Source organism: Dermatophagoides pteronyssinus, unplaced genomic scaffold (genome assembly GCF_027571235.1).
Source record: "Dermatophagoides pteronyssinus isolate colony J.1.1.1.1 unplaced genomic scaffold, Derpt_VIB-CSIC_2022.12 sq0002, whole genome shotgun sequence".
Classification (NCBI taxonomy): domain Eukaryota; kingdom Metazoa; phylum Arthropoda; class Arachnida; order Sarcoptiformes; family Pyroglyphidae; genus Dermatophagoides; species Dermatophagoides pteronyssinus.
Window position 1 is genome coordinate 4,522,061 of NW_027461526.1, and position 25,033 is coordinate 4,547,093.

The 25,033-nt window shown below is 29.3% G+C and overlaps 10 protein-coding genes across 11 annotated transcripts; 4 read left to right on the forward strand and 6 right to left on the reverse strand.

The window, feature by feature from the left end:
• The first annotated feature begins 7 nt into the window (after nt 1-7).
• Nucleotides 8-1,899, forward strand: LOC113797002 (acyl-coenzyme A diphosphatase NUDT19-like). Its single transcript, XM_027347341.2, has 2 exons — nt 8-1,452; nt 1,522-1,899. Exons 1-2 carry the CDS (start codon nt 573-575, stop codon nt 1,722-1,724), a joined length of 1,083 nt encoding a protein of 360 aa, XP_027203142.1. The 5' UTR covers nt 8-572; the 3' UTR covers nt 1,725-1,899.
• A 1,208-nt stretch (nt 1,900-3,107) lies between these two features.
• On the reverse strand, nt 3,108-4,480 carry LOC113793707 (uncharacterized). Its single transcript, XM_027343803.2, has 2 exons — nt 4,318-4,480; nt 3,108-4,216 (listed from the first exon to the last, which is right to left on the reverse strand). Exon 2 carries the CDS (start codon nt 4,127-4,129, stop codon nt 3,224-3,226), a length of 906 nt encoding a protein of 301 aa, XP_027199604.2. The 5' UTR covers nt 4,130-4,216; nt 4,318-4,480; the 3' UTR covers nt 3,108-3,223.
• A 194-nt stretch (nt 4,481-4,674) lies between these two features.
• Nucleotides 4,675-6,292, reverse strand: LOC113789564 (FMRFamide receptor-like). Its single transcript, XM_027339157.2, has one exon. It carries the CDS (start codon nt 6,125-6,127, stop codon nt 4,859-4,861), a length of 1,269 nt encoding a protein of 422 aa, XP_027194958.2. The 5' UTR covers nt 6,128-6,292; the 3' UTR covers nt 4,675-4,858.
• Nucleotides 6,293-6,436: 144 nt separating this feature from the next.
• On the reverse strand, nt 6,437-8,248 carry GatA (glutamyl-tRNA(Gln) amidotransferase subunit A, mitochondrial). The gene has a single exon (XM_075824916.1). The coding sequence runs from the start codon at nt 8,246-8,248 to the stop codon at nt 6,674-6,676; it is 1,575 nt and encodes a 524-aa protein (XP_075681031.1). The 3' UTR covers nt 6,437-6,673.
• Nucleotides 8,249-8,401: 153 nt separating this feature from the next.
• Nucleotides 8,402-12,214, forward strand: Polr1B (RNA polymerase I subunit Rpl135). Its single transcript, XM_027338933.2, has 4 exons — nt 8,402-8,542; nt 8,601-9,514; nt 9,588-11,841; nt 11,911-12,214. Exons 1-4 carry the CDS (start codon nt 8,402-8,404, stop codon nt 12,178-12,180), a joined length of 3,579 nt encoding a protein of 1,192 aa, XP_027194734.2. The 3' UTR covers nt 12,181-12,214.
• Nucleotides 12,215-12,451: 237 nt separating this feature from the next.
• Nucleotides 12,452-13,248, forward strand: LOC113798123 (uncharacterized). The gene has a single exon (XM_027348609.2). The coding sequence runs from the start codon at nt 12,528-12,530 to the stop codon at nt 13,104-13,106; it is 579 nt and encodes a 192-aa protein (XP_027204410.2). The 5' UTR covers nt 12,452-12,527; the 3' UTR covers nt 13,107-13,248.
• A 1,478-nt stretch (nt 13,249-14,726) lies between these two features.
• Nucleotides 14,727-16,828, forward strand: LOC113798977 (uncharacterized). The gene is made up of 4 exons (XM_027349577.2): nt 14,727-15,588; nt 15,656-15,745; nt 15,807-16,367; nt 16,436-16,828. The coding sequence occupies exons 1-4, from the start codon at nt 15,291-15,293 to the stop codon at nt 16,732-16,734; spliced, it is 1,248 nt and encodes a 415-aa protein (XP_027205378.2). The 5' UTR covers nt 14,727-15,290; the 3' UTR covers nt 16,735-16,828.
• Nucleotides 16,716-19,794, reverse strand: LOC113798932 (solute carrier organic anion transporter family member 74D-like). 2 transcript variants are annotated; one of them, XM_075824714.1, is made up of 8 exons: nt 19,597-19,794; nt 18,708-19,531; nt 18,604-18,650; nt 18,335-18,539; nt 18,109-18,273; nt 17,830-18,046; nt 17,616-17,769; nt 16,716-17,549 (listed from the first exon to the last, which is right to left on the reverse strand). In XM_075824714.1, the coding sequence occupies exons 2-8, from the start codon at nt 19,489-19,491 to the stop codon at nt 16,968-16,970; spliced, it is 2,154 nt and encodes a 717-aa protein (XP_075680829.1). In that variant the 5' UTR covers nt 19,492-19,531; nt 19,597-19,794; the 3' UTR covers nt 16,716-16,967. The 2 variants fall into 2 exon arrangements, with proteins under 2 accessions (XP_075680829.1, XP_075680830.1); XM_075824715.1 differs by having other exon boundaries at nt 19,591-19,794.
• Nucleotides 19,795-19,988: 194 nt separating this feature from the next.
• On the reverse strand, nt 19,989-23,180 carry LOC113798940 (solute carrier organic anion transporter family member 74D-like). Its single transcript, XM_027349543.2, has 7 exons — nt 22,254-23,180; nt 22,131-22,177; nt 21,924-22,053; nt 21,488-21,857; nt 21,266-21,425; nt 21,026-21,201; nt 19,989-20,960 (listed from the first exon to the last, which is right to left on the reverse strand). The coding sequence occupies exons 1-7, from the start codon at nt 23,068-23,070 to the stop codon at nt 20,585-20,587; spliced, it is 2,076 nt and encodes a 691-aa protein (XP_027205344.2). The 5' UTR covers nt 23,071-23,180; the 3' UTR covers nt 19,989-20,584.
• A 279-nt stretch (nt 23,181-23,459) lies between these two features.
• Nucleotides 23,460-24,953, reverse strand: Ttc19 (tetratricopeptide repeat domain 19). Its single transcript, XM_027349554.2, has one exon. It carries the CDS (start codon nt 24,819-24,821, stop codon nt 23,619-23,621), a length of 1,203 nt encoding a protein of 400 aa, XP_027205355.1. The 5' UTR covers nt 24,822-24,953; the 3' UTR covers nt 23,460-23,618.
• Nucleotides 24,954-25,033: the final 80 nt, after the last annotated feature.

Below are 25,033 nucleotides of genomic sequence, written 5' to 3' on the forward strand. Positions count from 1 at the left end.
GGTCAATCGATCATGTTGTTGATGATAAATGATTCACCATACATATGGTGAATGTAACAAATCAAAAGAAGGAAAAAAAGATGTCAAGAGATCTCACCATGGGAGAGAGAGAGAGAGAGAGAGAGAATTTACCAGTCTTTGAACAATACAACAACAAGATCATTATGTTTGTCTGTAAATTATTATCTTCATTTTTAATTTAGCAGGAAAAAAAATCCAAAATAGTTAGGATGCTGCAAAAGAGCCGAAAAGAAAAACCAGTTCCCCACACACAGAGAAAAAAAAACGATTTGTTGAGAGAAATGAACCGGTAAGATTCGCGAATGATAAGAGCCATTCTTTCTTTTTTGGATCTTTTCTTTTGTCGATCGGGCTCACCAATAAGATGTTTCTTTCTTGTAGATCTCATCATCGTTCGTTCGTTTGTTTGATTGTTATCTTATCAAACCGAAAAACAATTCAGCCATGGAAAATATTTCATTTTTGTTTTCGCACTTAAAAATGTGTCAGAAGCGTGTTTGGTGAAATATGATTTTCTTGATTCCTTTTTCGTGATCAATTTCGTAACAACAATGCAACACCGACAATATCGACAACAACAAACGATGGATTGGCAAAAAAATATTGCCCTTATCATTGTCAATCCAATCATGATTATCAATGATGATGATCCACTGATAACCGACGACAATAATGATGATGATGATGATAATCATTCGGATTATCAAATTTATCTTCAACATTTTGATCGTCATGAAAAAATTTCACCCAATATTTCATTTGATAAATTACCACGAATGAATCTTTCCAAAGATGATTTTCATCGTGATTGGTTGAAATCAATTGATTGGCCGAATCGAAATTCCGATATGGAAACCTTAAAATTTCAAAATGTTCCTATTATTCATGATAAATTTATGACTAGTCATAATGATGATGATGATCATCAAGATGTATTGCTCGCACTTCGTATCTGTGCTTTACGTTGTTTATTCACTGAACTAGGTATCATACCGAACAATTGTGATTTTGTTCATTTCGATGAATCAATAATCGATAAATGTCGTAATGATTGGCAAAATTTTCGTAAATTTTATCTTGCCAATTTTTTACGAATCAATTTTGATAAACTAGAATTATATGAATGGTGGAATTGGCTGACACCAACTTCGGTTGGTCATTCACCACGTTTCGATACAATTTATTATCTGGTCATTTTACCTCAGACTTTTCCGAAAATTTCTACAAATAATGGTCATTGGATTTCTCCGAATCAATTATCATCATTGTTATTACCACCTAGTGATAATTATGAATTGAAATGTTTATCACAATTTAATCAAATCGATAAACTAAAACAATTTTTGAAACAAGAATATTCACAAATATCGATTCAACGATGGATACCATACATAGAATTTTATCAAGATGGTTGTATTTCATATTTACCAGGTAAACTTTTTTTCTGTGATGGTAAAAATCATCAGACATTTTTTATTTACTAATTTTACATTTCCAAAGGTGATCAATTTTATCCGGATCATGTATCGAACATACCGATTGCACCACCACGCTTCAACACAGATATTACAATGAATCAACGACGATCATCATCGATGAATCGTATCGAACATCAAGGGTTAAAATATCAGATAATCGTTTCGGGTAATCATCGTTATCAAATTTTGCCGAAGAAAATATCTAATGTAAAATCAAAATTATAAAAAAGTTTACAAAAATTTTTTTATTCAATTTTATCGATTTCTAACCCATTTTATAATCAAAACAATGGATATAGTCAAAATATTTAGGCAAATAAAACCGATAAAATCTGTACTGTAAAAATATTCGTAAAACATTTTTCGAAATAAATCAAGGTAGAAATTTTTTTGTGATCGAGGTTTTGATTTTTGATTATCGAATGATAATTTCGATATATCGTTCAAGATAATATTATCGGATTGAGTGGATAATGATGGCGATGATGATGGTGATGATGATGGTGTTTTAATCATCATCAATGAATTTCTATTTCGACAATGACATGATTGTTCAGATTTTTTAAATAATTTACTTGTATTACTTTTACTTTTGGTTGTTGTTGTTGTTGGTGATCGATCCGAACTAGTACTTTTCGAAACATTAATTTTAATTGGTGAACTAAAATCCGATGATATTGATGATGCTACGGTTGATGATGAACTTAGATCAATATTTTTCGGTGATATTGATGTTGTTGTAATTATTTTACCTTTAAATAATTTTCCATTTATAATTTGTGATTTTATATCATTTTTTGTTGTTATCGATGATGATTTTGTATTAATCAAATTTAAAGATTTTTGCTGTTGTTTTTGTTGTTGTTTTACTGATGTTGTTTCAATTGATAATTTTTGTTTTGGAGTTATTATCAATGATTTTCTTGGTTGTTGTTGTTGTGTTTTTTGAAATTTTTCAGGCATTTTTGTTGATTTTTTCAATGAATTATTTTTCGACGAAACATTTTCTTTCGTTTTCGAATGATCTTCATCCATGGTTCAGAAAAAAAATTACAAATAGAAAAAATTATTCAAAAAATTTACAAAAATTTACAGAAATTTTCCGAAATAAATACCCAGAAATAAATAAATAATTCTAATTTGTTTCCTGGTGAAAAGAATTTCGAATTTTTGTTGTTTGTTTGTTATGGTTGTTGAAAATTTGATTTGTTTCAATTCAAACATTCATCATTCATCATCTTGAGTGAAACATGAAACAAACCAGAACAACATTGCCACAACAACATTGAAATTCTGATTGATTTTCAATGGTGTTGTCATTGAATGAAAACCAATGTTTATTAGATTTAAAATCATTCATTACAGGCAACAAACAAGAAACATTTTTCATATTTTCAATAGTGATTATATTATTAATGTTTTTTGTCTATTTAATTGGTCTGAAAATTGGATCAAAAATTGCCAGAATGCAAATGAAATTCTACGTTATACGATTGATCAATCAACAAAGACAACAACAACAACAACATCGAAAAAGAGTTAATAGTTTGAAATTATTTTTAGCCAAACTGATTGATGAGGAAGATCGATCTTGAAAATAATCGATCATTTTCGGTTTTTTTTTATATTCTTTAATCAAATGTTATAAAAATAGATAATTTTTTATCCAAAATAATTTTAAAAAAATGATTAAAAATAACAATTTAAATTGGCTTTTGGATTTCTCAATGATAATGATTTCGGCTGTAATTATTATTGTTGTATTGATAATGATGATGAGGATAAGCTTCGGTTGTTGTTGATTGTTCAGCATCTTTCGATGCAACATTATCCGAATCTTGATTAAACATTTTCACAACAGAATTATAAACAACAAAATTATTGACACGAAATTGAAAACCAACACCATCCTGTACGGATGGTTGATTATTTGCAGGCAAATTTTTATTACCATCATGATGTGGTTCCATTCCCGCATCATTAGAATTATTCGGTGGTAAAATGGGATTTTTTTCCAAATTTCCTGAATCTCGATTAACTATATTAATATTAGTTGGACCATATTGATTTGCAGAAAATCTTGATTCATATGATGACGAAAGAATTGGATGTTTTGAATTTTGACATTCATTTTCATCATCACCTAATGGACAATCCGGATGATTATTACATAATTTTGACATTACAATACATATTTCAGTTGAATTACGACAAAGATAACAGCCGCTAGCGATAACAGTATGATTATCTGGTTTATTTGGATGACACTGGTCATCCGATTCATCTTGACCATTTGGACAATCATGATGACCATCACAAACACGTGATCGATCAATACAGATAAAACTTGGTATAGTTAATGCTTGAAAATCATCATAATCATCAAATAAATGATTGGATTTTTTTGTTTGATTTAACCAACATTGAAACATTCCATTTGGACATTGATTGATTACATCATCATCGATTGGTTTTTCCGTTGTTGTTGTTGTTAGAATTGGTGGCAATGGTGCAATAGTATCAACTGTTTTGGTTGCAAAAGGAAAAGTTGTTGCCTTTGGAATTACATTCGAAATAAACATCATCATTCCTATTGTTGACATGATTGATGTAATCATTGCAAATGCCATGATACTCAATATAATTATGATGAAAAAATAGATGATGAAACGATTTTTTCTTGTCTATACAGATCGAAGAAATAAGATGAAATTGGGCTTTAATTCACAAGAAAAAAAAACAGAAAATTTTTGAAGAAAAAAAAGTTTAAAACCGAAAAAAAACAGATCAAATTCAAACAAATTAAATCACTACTCACCATCCGATTTTTTTTCAATTTCAAGTCTATCTGTTTGAATTCTGGTGGATTCTTGTAGAGAAGCGAAAAGAAAATCTGATATTTTAGATTCTTGTGTTATGTGTGTGTGTGTCTTTAGCACAAATCAAAACAAAGACAGGCAAATCATCATTTGTCGATGAGAAAAAGATTGTTTATATCCAAAAAAAAAAGTTGATTTTGATTTTTGATTTTTTTTTTTTTTGGTGATTTTGGATGGCGATCATGTTTTTTTATATGCCAATTTGCATGTTTGAAAAACGATTTTTTTTTTTGCTTCTTTAAGCAAAAAAAATGAAAGAAAGATATGATTATGGCTGATAGATTCGAATAACCCAAATCAATCAATCTGCTTCATGTTTTTTTCCGTTGTTGTTGTTGTTGATAAAAAACAAATATTGAAAAAAAAATTGTTGTTGTCATCATCATCTCAATTCTGACAGCAAAAATTTGGTGATTTAGAAGCGTTGTGATTCCATAAATCAATCTTAGTTGCTGTCGTTGTCGATGTTGTTGTCCATATCTAGGTTGATCTTATTTGTGATTTTTTCCTGTTGAAAATTCGATATATCATATCCAATAATGTTTCACGATAACGACGTGAAAGTAGACAATAAATAATAAAATTACCGGCTGAATTAATTGCCATTAATAAATTACAAATATTACCAAGAATTTGTTTGATTTTTTTATCCTGATTATTATTATCATTATTATTTAATGGTTGATGATGAAATGTATCATAAACAATAACCAATGCTGTTGGTAATTGACAACAAATAAAAAATATAACAACAGCAATCAATAACCGTGTTACATGTGCATCTTGATAACGAAGAATTCGATAACGATTAAATTTGATTGCCGATTCAAGCAGAATTTGTTGTGGATTTGCCAAACGATTAACCGAACGAATTGATTTTGTTGTTGTTGTTGTTGTTGTTATCATTTGATTCGAAGATGATTGTAATGATGTTCGAATGCCTGATGTCAACGACGAAGAATCACCACTATTATTTGCACAAAAACTATTCGAATGAGTCATCCATTGATGACGACGAAGTGTTTGTTGTTTAACCGACCAGATTAAAAAACCATTCATTATTGTTAACAATGATAATGGTATAAATGTAAAAATCATTGTTATAAATACTAAATAAATCATTTTATAAGTTTGATTTTTAGCCAAATCTGAATCACAGATTCGAATGAATTTTACATTATCATCGGTAACATCATCGTCGGCACAAATTTTCCATTCAAAATATGTTGGTAATGTTAATAAAAAACAAACCGAACCGATTAATGGTATCATTTTTAATGCTAATGAACGTGTACAGAATACACGTAAACGTAATGGAAAACGTATGGCAATATAACGTTCAATTGTAAATATAACAGTCAACCATATTGATGTATTTGATGCAAAATCACAACAAAATATTATACCAGGATAACATAATAGGTATAATATTTTAAATGAATCATTTGATAATGATGATAAACCACCGGAAAATGATGGATAATGTTGTATGGACAATAGAAATGAAAATGATAAATAAAATGTATCAAATATAGCTAATGTAGCAAGATAAATATGTGTTGTCGATGTAATTGAACGCATTTTTTTCTGAAACATAACAATCAATGTAATTAGATTACCAAAAACACCGACAACAGTAATCACTGGAACAAAAATACGTTGAACCCAGAATCGTACTTGTAATAGATCATTATCGATAGCCAATAAAGCGGTTGTTTGATTTGTTTCTGATATTATTTCATTCATCATTGAATTTGAAAAAAAGAGAAAACTTCAATGTGTGATATGCGATCAAACATTCGATAGTTTATGGCCAAATCAAAACCAAAAAAAAAGATAAATTTTTATTCAGAAATTTTGAAGAGATTTTTATTATTAATTTTTTTTCTTTGTTCACTGTTGCACAGTTCAAACAAACAGTTTTGGTTTTGGCGAAACTATGTTCTAGCTGAAATGATTTATTGGGATGACGACAATCGATCGATGATGATGATGATGATGGTTCCATGTAGAGAATGCAGAATGACGGCAAATGAAATGAAATTTCTGATTCATTCATTCATTCAATCATCATACTTTACTATGATTTGAATAATTATTATGTACATAACACTTGAAAAAAATTGGATAAACAAAAAAAAATGAAATGAAATGAAAAAAAGTTGCCTAAAAATAAGATTACAACCACAGGATTTGGGAATTAGTTTTTTCTTTTTTTTCGAATATTCCACTCGAAACACACGAAACACGCATGTCCAATTCGAATTTCATTGAAAAAAAAGAAAGAATACATTTTTATTCGAAAATTAAATTTGGAAATTTTGTTAATTTTTCAAATTTTTCCGAAAATTTCAATAAATTATAATCATCAAATTGTTGACCGATTAATTGTAAACCAATTGGTAAAAAATTGTTATCCGGATCGAGTTTAAATGGTAAACTAATTGCAGGTAAACCAGCCATATTAGCTGGTTGTGTACAATAATCTTCCCGGATTGCTTCTTCAGTTTGATCCATTTGATTCCATCGATAATAATTCATTGTATTTGTTAAACATACTGGTGTTAATATAAAATCAACATCATGAAATGCTTTTGAAAAATCATCACTAATTAAACGTCGAATTTGTAAAGATTTTTCAAAAAATCTTTGATAATTTTGACTAAGTAAGAAATAATTTCCGGCAATAATTCTTGATTTAACAATATCATTAAGTGATTCTTCACGTGTAGCTATATACAAATCTTCCAAATTTTGATCCGATTTTGTTGTTCGATAACCATATTCAATACCATCATAGCAAGCAAAATTCGAAGCTACTTCACTAGAATTTAAAATCGAATAACATGCTAATGAATATTCTGTATGTGGCAAAGATATTTGTTTGATTCGAACTCCAGCGTCACGTAACATATATTCAGCTTCTTTCCAAGCTTTCGAAATATTTGGACTAAGATTTTCAACATTATATTCGACTGGTATACCAATGGTTAAATTATTTAGATCATCAAGATTTTTATCATCATCATTAAGTTTAACATCGACAGTGGTCGAATCTTTAGTGTCATGACCATGAAGTTTATTGAAAATTAATCGAACATCGCCAACATTACGAGCCATAATTCCTGGTACATCCAATGAATGTGTTAATGGTATTAGACCGTACCGAGAAATCAATCCATATGATGGTTTAAATCCAACAATACCCAGACGTGATGCTGGATTTCTAGTTGATCCACCTGTATCGGATGAAAGTGATGCAAAACAAGCTCCAGTAGCAACTGATATTGCACTACCACCAGAGCTTCCACCGGCTATAAACCAACAATTTTTATCATCAACTGGCCTGGATTCGGCAATCATTTTCGGATCTTTTGATTTTGAATAAAATTTACAATGAATACTAGAATTCCAAGGATGATAAGCCGGACCAAAATATGATTCTGAACAAGCTGAACCCATTGCAAATTCATCCATATTTGTTTTTCCCATTATTGTTACACCTGAATTGAATAATTTTTCCACTACAGTTGCATTGAATGGTGGATGATAATTTTCAAGCATTTTTGAAGCACATGTTGTACGAATATTTTTTGTACTAAAATTATCTTTAAATGAAATTGGTATTCCATCTAACAAACCAAATGCCTCGCCTTGACGATATCTTTCGGTAGATTTTGTTGATTGATCAAAACCAAAATCATCGGTACTGGTTATGAATGCATTCAATATTTTCGTATCACGTATACGTTGTCGACATTGTTCGAATAAATCTAATGGTGATAATTGTCCAGTACGAAAAAGTTGATGTATTTCAGCAATCGATCGATTCAGCAATGGTAAATTATTATTCAAATTTAATTTGTACATTTTTTTTGTTCTCTTGGATTTCGAATATCTTCACATGATCATTATGTCACGTGATCTACGAAGGGAATAAATATATTGCGACATGCATGTTTCACGCGTGTTTTTTATTTACGAACTGAATCTGAATTTTTGAAAGTTTAATTTGATGATAAAATGATGGCCAACGATTTGAAAACATCATCGAAAACATTAGTTGATGAACTTCGTGAACAAATTGAATCATCTACATTGAAGCCAAGTCAAAAATTTATTACCGGTTCAGAATGGAATGATCTTAAACGTGAACAAAATCGGGTAAATTTTTGATTTTTTTTTGAAATTTTTTTTCCGACTAATTGAATTCATTCGACAGACTTTACAGAATCTTGCTCGTGCTCATATTGAATCATTTAATTTTATGATAAATGAAGGTTTACAAAAAGGTTTACAAAATCTGAATCCAATTGGATTTGAACTGGCCAATGGTGATAGAATTGTAATACAGATAATGGATTGTGTAATTTTACGACCAAATGTATCGAATAGAAATGAAATAAAATCAATATCATCACATCATTCACTTTGTACAAAACTTTATCCATCCGAATGTCGTATGGCAAAAACATCATATAAAGCAAAAGTTTCATTGACAATAAATTGGAGTTTAAATGGTCGTGTTCAGGATATAATTGAAGATATTATTGGTGAAATTCCTATAATGGTTAAATCTAATCGATGTAATTTGGAAAAATTAACCCGATCAGAATTGATTCATCGAAAAGAAGATTCCGAAGAATTTGGTGGTTATTTCATAATGAATGGTAATGAATATTTGATAAGAAAATTAATTGCACAACGTAGAAATTATCCAATGGCAATTATACGATCATCATGGAAAGATAGTGGACAATTTTTTTCCGAATATGGTGTATCAATACGTTGTGTACGAAATGATCAAATTGGTTCAAATATGGTTCTACATTATTTAACTAATGGAACAGTTAAATTGAGATTTTTCTACAATCGTCAACCAATATATTTACCATTGATTTTAGTGCTAAAAGTTCTTTGTGATGTATCCGATCAATTTATATTTAATGAATTAATCAAAACACGTGAAAATGATAATTTTTTTCAATCATGTATTGTTAATATGTTACGTATGGTACAACAGGAAAAACTTTATACATCGAAACAGATTAAAAAATATATTGGTGAACGTGTTCGTATACGATATGAAGCACCAAGTTGGTATACGGATGAAGAAATTACTGATAATCTATTCAGGTAATCTATTTAATCTAATTACAAATAACAAGAATTTGATTTAAAATGAATTTATTTTTTTATTATTTTACAGAGAATGTATCGCCGTTCATCTAAATTCAAATGTTGATAAATTCAATTTGTTAGTATTTATGACAAGAAAATTATTTGCATTTGTACAACGTGAATGTGCAGAAGAAAAACCCGATAATCCAATGTTTCATGAAATTTATCAATCTGGTCATATTTATTTTACATTATTATTGGAACGGTTACAAGTGTTTTTGAGTACCGTACGACAAGCAATCGAACGTCAATATCAACAATCATTAAGATATCGTGATGCACATTCATTTTCATTAACAACAGCTATGGTACGTAGAGCTTTAGCATCAAAATATCGTGAAATTACTAGACCAATGGAACATTTGATTACGACTGGATATCTTCGTTCGAAAACTGGCCTTGGTTTGATGCAATCTGCCGGTATGGCTGTTAAAGCTGAAAAAATTAATTTCTGGCGTTTTTTAGCACATTTTCGTTCAGTACATCGTGGTCAATTTTTTAGTGAAATGAAAACAACAGCATGTAGAAAATTATATCCAGAAGCATGGGGATTTCTTTGTCCTGTACATACACCTGATGGTGCTCCTTGTGGTCTTTTAAATCATTTTAGTGAACTTTGTCAAATAACTAATCAACAACAATCAGTTAGACATCTGGCTTCAGTTTTAACTGTTTTAGGAATGGAACCATTAGATTCACCAATCAAACCGGATTCAAATTATTTAAATGTTCTTTTGGATGGACGAACATTAGGTTTTGTTCATGAAAATTCGGCTACAAAAATTGTTAATCAATTACGAATGTGGAAAACAACCGGTAAAGAAAAGATTCCATTAACATTGGAAATCGGATTAGTTCCACGTACCGATAAACCAACACAATATCCAGCTTTATATCTATTTTCAACACCATCACGTATGATTCGTCCAGTGTTTAATTTACTAACACAAAATATTGAATTTATTGGAACATTTGAACAATGTTATATGGATATTTGTGTTACAAATTCGGAATTAATATCCGGTATAACAACACATCAAGAAATACGTGAAACAAGTTTTCTTAGTATACTTGCTAGGCAAATTCCATATCCAGATTTTAATCAAAGTCCACGTAATATGTATTCATGTCAGATGGCAAAACAAACAATGGGTACAGCAAGTCATACATTAAGATATCGATCGGATAATAAAATGTATTCAATATTAACACCACAATCACCATTAGTACGTACAGCTGCATATGATCATTATGCATTGGATAATTATCCATTAGGAACTAATGCAGTTGTTGCTGTTATTTCATATACTGGTTATGATATGGAAGATGCTATGATATTAAATAAATCATCAGTTGAACGTGGATTTCAAGCCGGTATTATTAATAAAACAGAAGTTATTGATCTTTATGAATTAGCCGGATTACGTTCAACACAATTACAAGAATTAATGTTAAAATTTGGTTATGATGAAACGATTGATATTGATGAAAAATATTCCGGAATGTTTGATAAAGATGGATTGCCATTTATTGGAAGATTAGTTTGTCAAGATGATCCAGTTTGTGCATATTTAGATATGGTTGAAAATCGTACAAAATTTCATAAATATAAAAGTTCAGAACCTGCATATATTTTTGATGTAAAAATTTTAAGTGATGGTAATGAAACAAGAATAACAAGAGTTGCTATTTCATTTTTAATACGACGATCACCAATTATTGGTGATAAATTTGCTAATCGACATGGACAAAAAGGTATTTGCTCATTTTTATGGCCAGCTGAAGATATGCCATTTACTGAAAGTGGTATTATACCGGATATTCTGTTTAATCCACATGGTTTTCCTTCACGTATGACTATTGGACAAATGATTGAAACATTAGCAGGAAAATCAGCTTCAATGCATGGTTTAGTACATGATTGTACACCATTTACATTTTCGGAAGATAATCTTGCATCAGATTATTATGGTAAATTATTAGAAAGTTATGGTTTTAATTATTATGGAACGGAAAAAATGTTCAGTGGTGTTGATGGCCGAGAATTAGAAGCACAAATATTTATCGGTGTTGTTTATTATATTCGTTTACGTCATATGGTTGGTGATAAATATCAGGTACGATCAACTGGACCAATCGATCAGATTACACATCAACCGGTAAAAGGAAGAAAACGTGCTGGTGGTATTCGGTTTGGTGAAATGGAACGTGATTCACTTCTTGCTCATGGTACAACATTTTTACTACAGGATAGATTGTTTAATAATTCGGATAAAACATTGGTTAGTTGAAAATTATTTTAATAATTTTACTATTTTTTGTAAAATTTTATTTTATTTTAATCGATATAGGTTCATATGTGCAAAAAATGTGGCTCAATATTATCACCATATTTATTCTCGACAACTACGAATAAAAACAATAATGAAGGAATAGATAAAAATGATGAAACTATCAATGGTGGTGGTGGTGATCTAGAAGCCGAAAAAATTCAATATTGGAATTGTAAACTTTGTGATTCAGCTGAACATATTGTCAAGGTGGCGATACCTTTTGTTTTACAATATTTGGTTGCTGAATTAGCATCCGTTAATATTAAAGTAAAATTTACGGCAACTTGATTAAAATAAAAATAAAATTTCCATTTTTAAAAAATTTTTTCCATATAAAAGTATGACTATGACTTATAGTCAAGTTAGGTTAGGTTAGGTTGATGACTATTACTATGACTGATAGTCAAGTTAGGTTAGGTTAGGTTAGGTTGATGACTATGACTATGACTGATAGTCAAGTTAGGTTAGGTTAGTCAATTTTTGAAATTATTTTTTGAAAATTTTTTTTATTGAACTTGCATTGTATGAACATTGCATATGTCAATGAGCGAATTTGACAACATTTTAATGCAGCTGATTTATTTTTTAGCGCGCACGTCAATGTTTTCAACAAACAAAATATTCATTCTTCATCAATGGATATGAATCAAGTTCAAAATAATAATGATAATGATGATGAAATTGATATTTATGAAGATTTAAATTTCAATCATGAACAACCAAAATCATCGGAAAAAGATTCATCAACTACTGATCAATTGTTTGATGAACTACATGTTTATGGAAAACTTTATCGTCTTGAAAGTGAATTGACTAGATTGACAAAAGAAAATACTAAATTAAATAATGATAATGAAACATTACGAAAACAGATTTCAATTAAAGATGGACAGATAAATGTATTGAAAAATAATATATCATCATTATATAAAACGGCAAAATTGGAATTGGATAGACGATTAATCGAAAAACAAGAACTTCAAAATCAATACGATACGCTTGTATTTCGAAGGATAAGAAATTTCGAACATCAAAAACAACAACAATCATCAACAGCTTTGGATAATAATAAAATTCCAGAATCGGATTCTGTCGATAGTGATAAAAAATCAAATCAACATAAACGAAAAACTTTACACAATCATCAAGATAATGTTGTCCATAAAAACAATAACCATGGTTTCAAACGTAAACGATCACCATCCCATAGATGAAGATTGAATCGGTTAATGACTAATTAATTTTGTAATTTTTTTCCTTATAAAATTCTAACCATAACCAGAAAAAACTATTATAAATTTTTATATAATTTTTCAAATAAATTTTTCCAAAATCAAAAAAAAAATTTCGAACGAAACCAAAAAAAAAAGTCTATTTCTACTCAAGTTGGATAGGATTTTCCTGTTTTATTCGAATGCAGAAAAAAAATCCAATAAAATAAAATGATCTCCCTCTTTCTTTCTTCAATTGTCTATTTTGACACTTTTTTTTTCTTTCGTCGTCTTTCGTTGAATGAATGGGAATGGCAGCCGATAATAATAATAATGATGCTGATGGTAATAATAATAATAATAATCATTTGAGTTGGAAGAAAAAAAAACCATAATAATAATAATAATAATAATCATAACTGAAAACGACTGAAAAGCAATAATAATAATAATAACATGGATGGATGGATGGATGAAATGTTCGGTAATTTCTTGCTGCTGTTGCTGCAAAAAAATGGGGATCCAAACGAAAAGCTGATCAAAATTTTATATATCAGTCAATGGGCATATGTTCGGTAAGTTATCGGTATGTATACATCCTTCACATACGAATAAAGGACAATCGACCATATAAAATCAATAAAAAATTGTCCGTATAAATATGACAAGGAAAAGTAAGTTGATCAAAAAAAAAACTTTTTCATGATGGTCACCCAAAAATGGTGATAGTTTTTGCAGTTGTTTGAAATATTTTCATTTAAATAATGATAAGAATTTCTTTTTCTTTCTTTTTTTACGTTACTGTTCTATATTCTGATGTTATGATTATGGTTATTATTATTATTATTATTATTATTATTATTAGCGTTCTATTCAACGATCAACGTTTGTTCATGGACCATCATCATCAGCTTGGTATAATAATAATAATAATGATAATAATAATAATAATAATGTCAGTCTCTATAAAAATAAACGTGGAAAACTATAGATTTTATTTTCTTTCTTTCTTCATTTCGTTGTGTTTGTATATAATTGTTATGTTGAACTGTTGTGTATACAGTTTTCCATCAAATCATCATCATCATAACCATAATAATAATAATAATAACAATAATAATAAACATTCTTTATTTTCTCTTTCTATATCTGAATCCACTAACCAACAAAACACACAGTGATGATGTTTGGTTCAAATTTTCATTCGTTGCAAATTACAATTTTTTTCGTTGTTGGCCATATAATATTGATGATGAAAAAACTGAATCAAAAAGAATGGTGAAGATATTTGTTTGTCACTTTGAAAAAATCATATCAAATCCTAACCAAAAAAAAAAATTCTGAAAAAATATGAATTTTTGAAAAAAATTATTAAAATTCGAATCAATTTTCAAAAATCAAGAATAAAAAATGGTCGTAGTGGCATTAAATTATGTTGCAAGGATTCAAATTGACAATCTTGAAAATTGGATTGTACTGCTATGTTTTTTTTTCTCATTGACGCTATGCTGGCACTATACTGTCCGAAAGGAAGATGTTATCAATTTTTGATGCCACTACTATTTATCAATTTAAGCTTTCTTCTCTTGTTCTATCTCCCCATACATTCGATATGGAATTGGAATCTTCTTCTTCTCTCAAACATAAGCAACAACAACAAAAATAATAATCATTTGGAATGAAAAAAACAACAAACATAATTTTCATTCACAAATTTTTCCATTTTCTATGATTTTATAATTCAAAAATAGAAAGAAAGAAAAATAATTTCATTCAACATTGATTGATCAAATGATTTTGGTTGTTGGTTGTTAACAAATTATCAAGATTGATTTGATCTTATTTGAATAATCAAAACTGTATACCAAAATTTTTTCACCACAATCATTTCAGGCGGCATCACAGATCGCACACGATCTGTTGACCGGAAAGATTGAAAATATTCATGTGGCTGCTGCAGCACAGGCTGTTCAATCACATTATCATAATAATAATGGCCAACAACAACAGCAACAAACAACACATATCATTGACCAGCCGAATATTCATCCGCATCATCATCATCATCAACAACAACAACATCATCAACAGCAACATCATTCAAATGGTCAACCGGTCATATTGTTTTCACAACAACAACAACAAAATTCCGATCTCAAACGTGGACGTGGAAGACCACGTAAAGAAATGGAAACAACCAATAAAGATACATCAAATAGTTCCATATCATCATCATCATCATCATCATCGTCAACATCAGCGATCAAATCAACAACTAGAACAAGAAATAATCGAAATGGTAGCGCAAAAAAACTTTTTCCATGCGATTGGCCTGAATGTGGAATGTGGTTTTCACAATCATCCAATCTAAATAAACATTATCTAACACATACAAATGAAAAACCATTCAAATGTTTATGGCCAAATTGTAATAAAAGTTTTAAACAAAGTTCCAATCTTAATAAACATCGTTTTGTACATACAGGTTTGTTATTGTTATTCTTATTTTGAAATTTGATCGAATAACATTGTTTCTGTTTTTATATAATAAGGTGAAAAACCATTTGCATGTGATTATCCTCAATGTACCAAACGTTTTTCTCAATCATCAAATCTTAAAAAACATAAATTAGTTCATAGTGGTAAGTTTTTTTCAGTTGAATTTTAAATTATTTTCATTTTGTGTGTTCATCCAAAAATCAGGTGAAAAACCATATAAATGCGAATATCCAGGCTGTACTAAAATGTTTGATCAATCATCGAATCTGAATAAACATTACCTTACACATATGGGACAAAAACCATATCAATGTAATGATTGTGGTGATAAATTTTCACAAACATCTAATCTAGCTAAACATATGCGTAAACATGGCCGTATTGATTGTAATAGTCCATCATCATTATCCACTACGATTGTTGATCAATCAAATCATCAAATACCAATGTTTATGATGACCGATAATAAACGGAATTCGAATTCAATTCAATCACAACAACAGCATCAGCAACAGCTAACAGCAATCACTACCTCGAATTGTTATCATACAAATGGTCAAAACAATGTTAATCATCATTATCATCATGTTCATCTATTACATGATCCAAATAATCAACAATCAATAACTACCCATACATCATCATCATCATCAGATCAATTGGCTGCAACAGCTATGGCATTATTTAGCAATCATAATCATTCTAATCATTCACGATCATCAATTACACCTGTATTTATTAGCGATACGAATAAATTTATATCTGGTTTGTTTGCAAGAAAATTTTCAATGTAAACAAAAAATTCTTACAAATTTTATCTTTTTTCTTTATAGCAAATGATTTTTTGACACCAACAACACGACCATTGTCTTCAACAGTTGCGGTTACAACAACAGCAGCAGCAGCTTCAAATTCCATTTCTACCGCACCAGTCGCTGTATCAAATACAAAGACCAAATCACAAACGAATCGTATGATGAATTCATCGAATTCACCAAATCTTTCCACTTCATCTTCACAACCGCAACAACATCAACAACTTCCATGTCAATCATCAGTGGCAGCTATATCGGCTATTATCATTGAAAATAAAACTACTACCAACAAATCAAATGCAACAACAAAAACTTAATTATTTTTTTTTTTTGCAAAAAAAGACTAAATTTTTTTTTTGAAAATGACAAAAGTAAATAAAATAATAATGAGTAGTTGAATAAATTTTTTTTAAATAAATCATTTGTCATTTCTGAGTATTTATATGTGTGATTAAAATGATTGTGTCTCGATAAAACAATCGCTTGAAAATGGAGGGTATTATTAATGATAATGAACGGAACAAAAAAAAGAAAAGAAAAGAAAAGAGAATTATTTTGATGGTTTTGTACCATCGTTTGATGAATTGGTCACTGTAATAGTTGGCTGTGTTGTTTGCGGTGTTTCTGGTGCTGCTTGTAGGGGTGGTGGCGGTTCTACCGATTTCATTTCCATTGTTTGTTCATCATCTTCATCATCATAAAGATTTTTAATACGTCCAGCCAGATAAATAGTACCACATTCAAGTATAACACCGACCATTAAAAATGAAAATGCTGCCATATGCATATAGATACGATATTTATCCAGATCATATAACCAACAATTTCCCGTTTTACCACAGGATTTTTCCCAAATTATACATGTTGAATCAATAATTGCACCGAAAATTAATGGATACGGAATGAAAGCAAACACAGCGAATATTGTACCCATAATACCCATAGCAAAACTTTTATCCTGTGGATCGACTGATCTTAATGTTATAAGTGTATCACCAGTTCTAGCTGTCGATGCAATTGTATTTGATAATGCAATCAATGTAATATACATTGGAAAACGATTACAATCGGTTTGACAAAGACCGGATGTAGTTACTTGCGGTTGTGGTACACAGCTACAATTATGAAATGTCTAATTAAAGAAAGAGAAAAATACCACGGTTAATCGAATCATTTTTAATCAATTTTTCAATCATACCACAACTTCATGACCAGGTAAATGAAACGATGTTTTACAACCAGCATAACAAGGTGAAAAAAAATTTGTATTACCATCTTTGATACAGATTGGTTGATATATTTCCCCTGTACAGCCACAATCACGATTACAACGATAATCATGTTGATTTAATCTTTTTTTTGTGGAAAAAAATTAATTATTACAAATACAATGATTTTAAAAAGAAATTTACCCATATGGATTCATCGATAAACTTGGATTTAATTGTTCTAATCCGAAAAATTGTGGTGTTGGACATTGCAAAAACATTCCACCAAATATAGCTAATGATGATAATAATTCAACTAAAACAACAAAAATAGCTATACTACGTGCATTTGGACGAAATCTTCGTATGATTATACCACCGGCCATTGTTCCAATAGCCATTGTCAAAACAGATGCAGCACCTAAATTCAATAAAAAAAATGTTTACACCTTTAAGATTTATTTGAATAATCGAAGAATTTACCTGTAAAAAATGAAGCACTTGATGCTGATTGCCTGTATTGTAGTTCAATATATTTTGGCTTGACAATATAATAACCAAGATAACCAATAACACGAAATACACCGCTACAAATATGACAGATAAGTAATGAATTTTTTGAAAATCGTACAAAAGCTTTTCGTGCATCTAATTAACCGGATTATAAATCTAATCATTATGTCCATTTCAATGATTTTATTCAACAAACCTTGAATATTGGAAATATTTTCTGAGGTAGGTGCTGGTGTTGGTGTTGTTGTTGTTAAAGCTTTATCATTATCGGTTTGATTTTTACTATCAGAATTTTTTTCTGCTGTAGTAATAGGCTCTTTTTTGGTAAATGTTTTTGGAAATAAAAACATTGGAAATGTAAATAATAGAATAAGTGTGCCAAGAATAAGAAAACCAATCCACTGTGTTCAGATTCAAAAATCAAGTCAAAAAAATCATCAATTCTGTCAATTTCGAATAACTTACCCAGGCTCCAATCCAACGTGGATCATGATTATTGAACGATGGTGGCACTTGAAAATAATTTTTTTAGTTAAATTTTATTAAAACAAGAAAAAAATGAAACTTACTCAATGGATTTTCATAGAATTGAAGACAAATCGATGACAATACAAATCCTAATGTTGGTCCCAATAAACGAATAGTCGATATACTGCTTAAATAAACTGGTGAATTTTTCTTTTTAATATTATCATCAATATGAGGTAATCCAATTGTATAGAATGCTGTATAACCTAAACCATTTAAACAACATGCCAGCCATAAAAGAACAACGGCCAATATGACAGTTGAATGTCCTTCATGATGTTCACAATATCTACTATCTTTGCCGGCTATACACATTTCGGAATTTGTTACAGATGTTCGATTTAAAATCTGTGAATCAAGATGTGCTGCTGTACCGTATATAAAATATGGTGTAGCACTTAGAAAACATGAAAGTCCAACAATTAATTCACCAACAGCAATCAAACGTGAACGATTATATTTCGAGCCAAGATATCCAACAATTGGACTAACAATCATTTGACTAAGATTATCGGCAATCAATATGAAACCACTAACTTTTGTTTCAAATGCATAACGTTTTTCTAATGTTGATATAATACCGACCATATAAGTGAATAATGCACCCTGCAGAATGGCCAGAATAGAAAAATTGATGACAAAAAAATTTGCCGATGCAAATGGTTGCATCCATTGTGGACGAAATGCCCCGATACCACAAATAACTTCTTTTGAACTTAATATTGTTTCCGAACGAAGTCTTTTTGGTAGTTGAAGTTCTTGATGATGAGAATCGATCGATTCACCAGCATTTGTTGCCGCACCATCACTGTTGTTTGTTGTCATTTTTTTCTGATTGATTGATGAAACTTTTTTTTAAAAAAATCTAGGATTACAATCAATTAATCCTTCAATAACCAAAAAAAAAAAAATGTCAAATAGAACCTTAACCTTTTTTTGTTGTTGTTGATGAATTAGAATTACGATCACGAGTATATGATTTAATTTCAATCGATGGCCATCAACATGGTTAACAAAAATCAATCCGAAGAAGAAAGAAAGAAAAGAAAAATGGAAACAAAAGAAAATGAAAATGACTACATGTACCGACAGCAGTCGTGGATTGAATGTGGATGATTATGATTATAAAAATCAAATCGACGATCATCGATTTGTCAATGTGCATTATTATTATTGCATTTAAATTTTTACAGTATCTGGTTTAAAAATCGAGTGTTTGATTGATTGATTGATAATTCAAAGCTCGAACATTTTCTGTTTTTTTTTCACTCATCCTAATCATTTTACTTTTCCCAATCATCATTAAACAGTGAAAAAAAAAATTTGTTATCAATTTCATTTTCTGTATTCAAATTTAGTGAAACTCAGAAGAAATTATGTGTATTTGCAATAACAAAAACATATATATATCGTTAATTATCATTCTTCAATCCATATCAACAACATTTGTATCGAATTTCATATTCATCAATTTCATATTGATTTTTCTTTCATCAATTTTTTTTTTTATTATTATTGTTTTTTGTTTTTCTGGAGCCATCATGATGATCATTTTACTATAAAGTTTTTCGATTGATAATCTTTTGAAATGGGACTTTATTTTTGTTCAAAACAACATCACATTTTTTTCACTGGTAATCGTATCGTATAATGTTAATGTCGGTTACTACTACCGGTTATTAACATATATTCTGATGTTTGTAAAGTTGAAACAAAAATCAAAAAGAAAAATAGGTTCAATGAATTTTCAATAATTAGATCAATGCATATTGTATTTCCGGGTGAATGTTAAAGTGTAAAAGTGAAAAAAATTAGTTTTTTTTACGATTAGATTTCTCAAGTTTTAATATCAATGTTCGCCTCTTAGAATGAAAATATGGGCAAATATGGCTTTTTATTAATGAAAACAAAAAAATTTCTATTCTAATTTGATTTGATCATTATTATCGTTATTGTTATCTTCAAATTCTTTGGGTTTCATTTCAATTGCCAAATCTTCATTATCTTGTTCATCTTCATAAAGATTTTTAATACGTCCAGCATAACATGCTGTACCAATTTCAAATAAAACACCCAACATTAAAAATGTAAATGCACCCATATGCATTGATACACGATATTTATCCAAATCATATAGCCAACAATTACCCGTTTTACCACAAGATTTTTCCCATATTAAACAAGTTGAATCAATAAGTGCACCAAATATTAATGGATATGGTATGAATGCAAATACAGCAAATATTGTACCCATTATACCCATTGCAAAACTTTTATCCTGTGGATCAACAGCTCTGTTGAATTATATTATTAGAAAAAAGGGTAAAAAAATTCATAAAAGTTTATCTGGATGATTTACCTTAATGTCAACAATGTATCACCGGTTCTTGATAACGAAGCAATTGTATTTGAAAGTGCAATCAATGTAATATACATAGGAAAACGATTACAATCATGTTGACAAAGACCTGATGTTACAATGTTCGATAACAATGGTGATGATGATGATGATGCACAAGAACAATTATTAAAAGTCTAGATTGAAAATAATGAATTATTTTATGGGTTTTTTTCATATGTATCGAATGAATCGAATTACCAATATTCCAGATGATTCTTGATCAGACATTGAAACATCTTTACAGCCGGCAAAACATGGTGAAAAATAATTCATATTTGATTGTTGATGACAAACTGGTTGATAAACTTCAACCGAACAATCACAATTTTGATTACATTGAAAATTATTTGTCGATAATCTATGAATAATGGAAATGGAAATTGATTGAAATTAAAGGATTAAAAAATTCGAATTACATACGGATTGATAGTTGGATTCATTTGTTCAAGACCGAAAAATTGTGGTGTTGGACATTGAAGAAACATACCACCAAATATAGCTACTGAACTTAAAAATTCAACCAATACAACAAAAACAGCAATGGTTCTTGCATTCGGTCGTAACGAACGAATCAATACACCACCGACCATTGTACCGATAGCCATTGTAGCTACTGATGTTATACCGGTAAAAAATGATGCACTTGATGCTGATTGTCTATATTGAAGTTCAATATATTTTGGTTTAACAATATAATAACCAAGATAACCGACTAATCGAAAAACACCACCAATAATATGACACAGAAGTAATGAATTTTTTGAAAAACGTTTAAATCTTTTTCGGACATCTAAAAAATTCGAAACCAAGATTACAAAAGATTGAAGCGAAATTGAAATCAACCGAATGAAATTACCTTGAAATGTTGAATCATTTTTATCCAATTTTGTTTCAAATTCAGCCGATTTAATGAATGATTTTGGAAAGAAAAACATTGGTATTGTGAATATGAAAATCAATGTTCCTAATACCATAAAACCTATCCACTATAATGAAAAGCAAAATACAAAAATTGATTCAATTTCATTCAAAAATTCCTCCCCCTATCCATGTTTCAACATACCCAAGCTCCTATCCATCTAGGATCATGATTGTCGAATGAAGGTGGCACTTGAATTGAATTGAATTGAAAAAAAGAAAAATGTTTTTACGAATGAAACATACAACAGATAATAATGATACTTACATAAAGGATTTTCATAAAATCTTAATGAAATTGATGATAATGTAAATCCTAATGTTGGTCCTAATAAACGTATTGTTGAAATTGTACTTAGATAAATTGGTGAATTTTTTTTCTTGATATTATCATCAACATATGGTAAACCAATTGTATAGAATGCTGTATAACCAAGACCATTCAATAAACAAGCGATCCACAATATAACAACTGCTGCTATAACTGTTGATCTTCCACCACCACCATTATCATTACCATTTGCATCCAATTGACAAGATGATGATGATGAATCTTCTATTATCGAACATAAATCATAATTAATCGATGATGATGATGAAGAACTACTATTTGTGTAACCATGTGATCCAAGATGTGTTGCTGTACCATAAATAAAATATGGCATTGCACTTAGAAAACATGATATTACAACAACCATTTCACCAAATGCAATTAATCTAGATCGATTATATTTTGAACCTAAATAACCAATTATAGGACTGAGAATCATTTCACTCAGATTATCAGCAATGAGTAAAAAACCGCTAACTTTTGTTTCAAATGCATAACGTTTTTCTAATGTTGATATAATACCAATCATATAGGTAAAAACAGCACCCTGTAAAATGGCTAATATTGAAAAATTTATAACAAATATATTTGCCGATGCATATGATTGTAAGCATTGTGGTTGAAAACCACCAATACCACAGGTAATTTCTTTTGAACTTAATATTGTTGATGAACGTTCCAATTTTCTTTGATTATTATTATTATTATTATCATCATTATTGTTATTGTTATTATTCGGTGAGATTGTTGTCATTATTATTATTATGATTTTTGTTGTTGTTAAATGTCGTGGTTAAACAACATCACACAATACACACAACCGTATCAAAAGGTTAGTAAGCAAAAAATGGTTAAAACCATTTGATTTCAAAATATTTTTTCAAAACGAGAAACCTGATGATCAATTTTCGCAAATGATTAATTTATTTATCATGACCATAATCATATCGTATCATATTATCATTCATATGAATAAGGTTTCCAAAATCAATCAATTTTTCCAATTGCTCGAATGATAAACAAATTAATAAAAAAATAAATAATGGTTCCTTAAAATCAATGATGTGATAACCCGAAATTGGTTAATCAGAAAAGAAAAAAAAGAAGAAGATTTTATAGTTATTTTATTTCATTTCATTTAATCAAACTGATTGCTGATGCTAAATAAATATCTTTAACCGAAAAAAAAACAAAAAATAAACAATTTGAATAAATGTGTCAATCAAATTAACGTAATGATGATAAAATAAATATTGATATTAGGATCGATCAATTGATTGCTTGCTTGAAATTCTCTGATTTTTAATAAAATCGTTGCCCATTTAAACATAATTCACATTTTTCCATTAATTTTGTACGTTCTTTTTCCGTAAGTAATTGTTCAAATTTATCATTAGAAGATTGTTTTGGCCATTTAGATACAATATCCATTGTTTGATGGCAATATTTTTTAGCTAAATCTGGACGATTATTTTGACAATAAATTGATGCTAAATTCATATATAAAATTGGTAATAAATCTATTAGTTGCATTTCTTGTGCCTTATCGATAGCATTACGAAGATAACGTTTAGCATGATTGAATTTTTCCATTCGTGCATATAGGTCAGCAATATCATTTTCCAATATTAATGTTTGTTGATGTTCATTCCCGTTAACTATAATTGATATTTTTAATGCTTTAGTACGATATATTAAAGCACGATCCAATAATTTTGATGAAAGTTTTTCCAAATGTTTTGAATAATAATCATAGGCCATTCCAAGCAATGCTAAAGAATTACGTTGTTCATCATTATTTAACCATTCAATCGAACGTAATTCACCATTACGATCATCAAAAAATGTATCAGTTCGAATCAATTGAGTATCAATGGAAAATTGAAATCCTTTTTCAGCTGAATCTGGTTGATTCAATTGTCCATAACAATATGATAGTTTAATACTTATTTCAATTAATGCTTCACAATCTTGAGTAAAATCTTCACGTTTCGATAATCTTGTTAAAACTTCTAGATAAAGATCGATTGCTCGTTTATAATCACCTTTTTCAAAATAATTATCGGCCATTACATCGAATATATAGGTTTCGGCATCAGTATAGGATAAATCTTGAGCCATTTTCAATGCAGTATGAAGCAACATTTCTGCATAATGATGTTGTTTACGTTGTTTGGCCAATATGCCACGTTTGATTGCCAATATCAATGGTGAATCTTTTGGACGATCATCGGATGATGAATCTTCGATACCCAACAAAACAAGAATCGATGTAATCAGATCCCATCTTAATTGAAAATGTTTAGGTTTTTGATTATCATCATTATTATTGTTGTCTTCATTCGACTGTCGATCATGAACGATGGCTAAAGTTGACCTAGTTTGTTTTTGAAATAAAGGAAATTTGAAACTTGAATAATTGATTGTCGTCGTTAAGCATAAAGATCTAGGATAGTTGACAATCAACAACTGAGATAACCTCCGAATTGTTTGAATTCGTAACATTATTATTCAGAAAAAAATTCAATGAAAAAAATTACAATGATGAAACTCGATTCAAAATTGCCTAGTTTATACGATGACAGTTGTCTAACCGATTCTAAGGACATTTGTGATTCTATAATCAGGTTAGATGATTCTTTCGTTTGATTTTTTTCCACTCATTTTAAATCATTTTAAAAGGAAAAACTTCTGGTATAAAATAATCCTGAATAAAA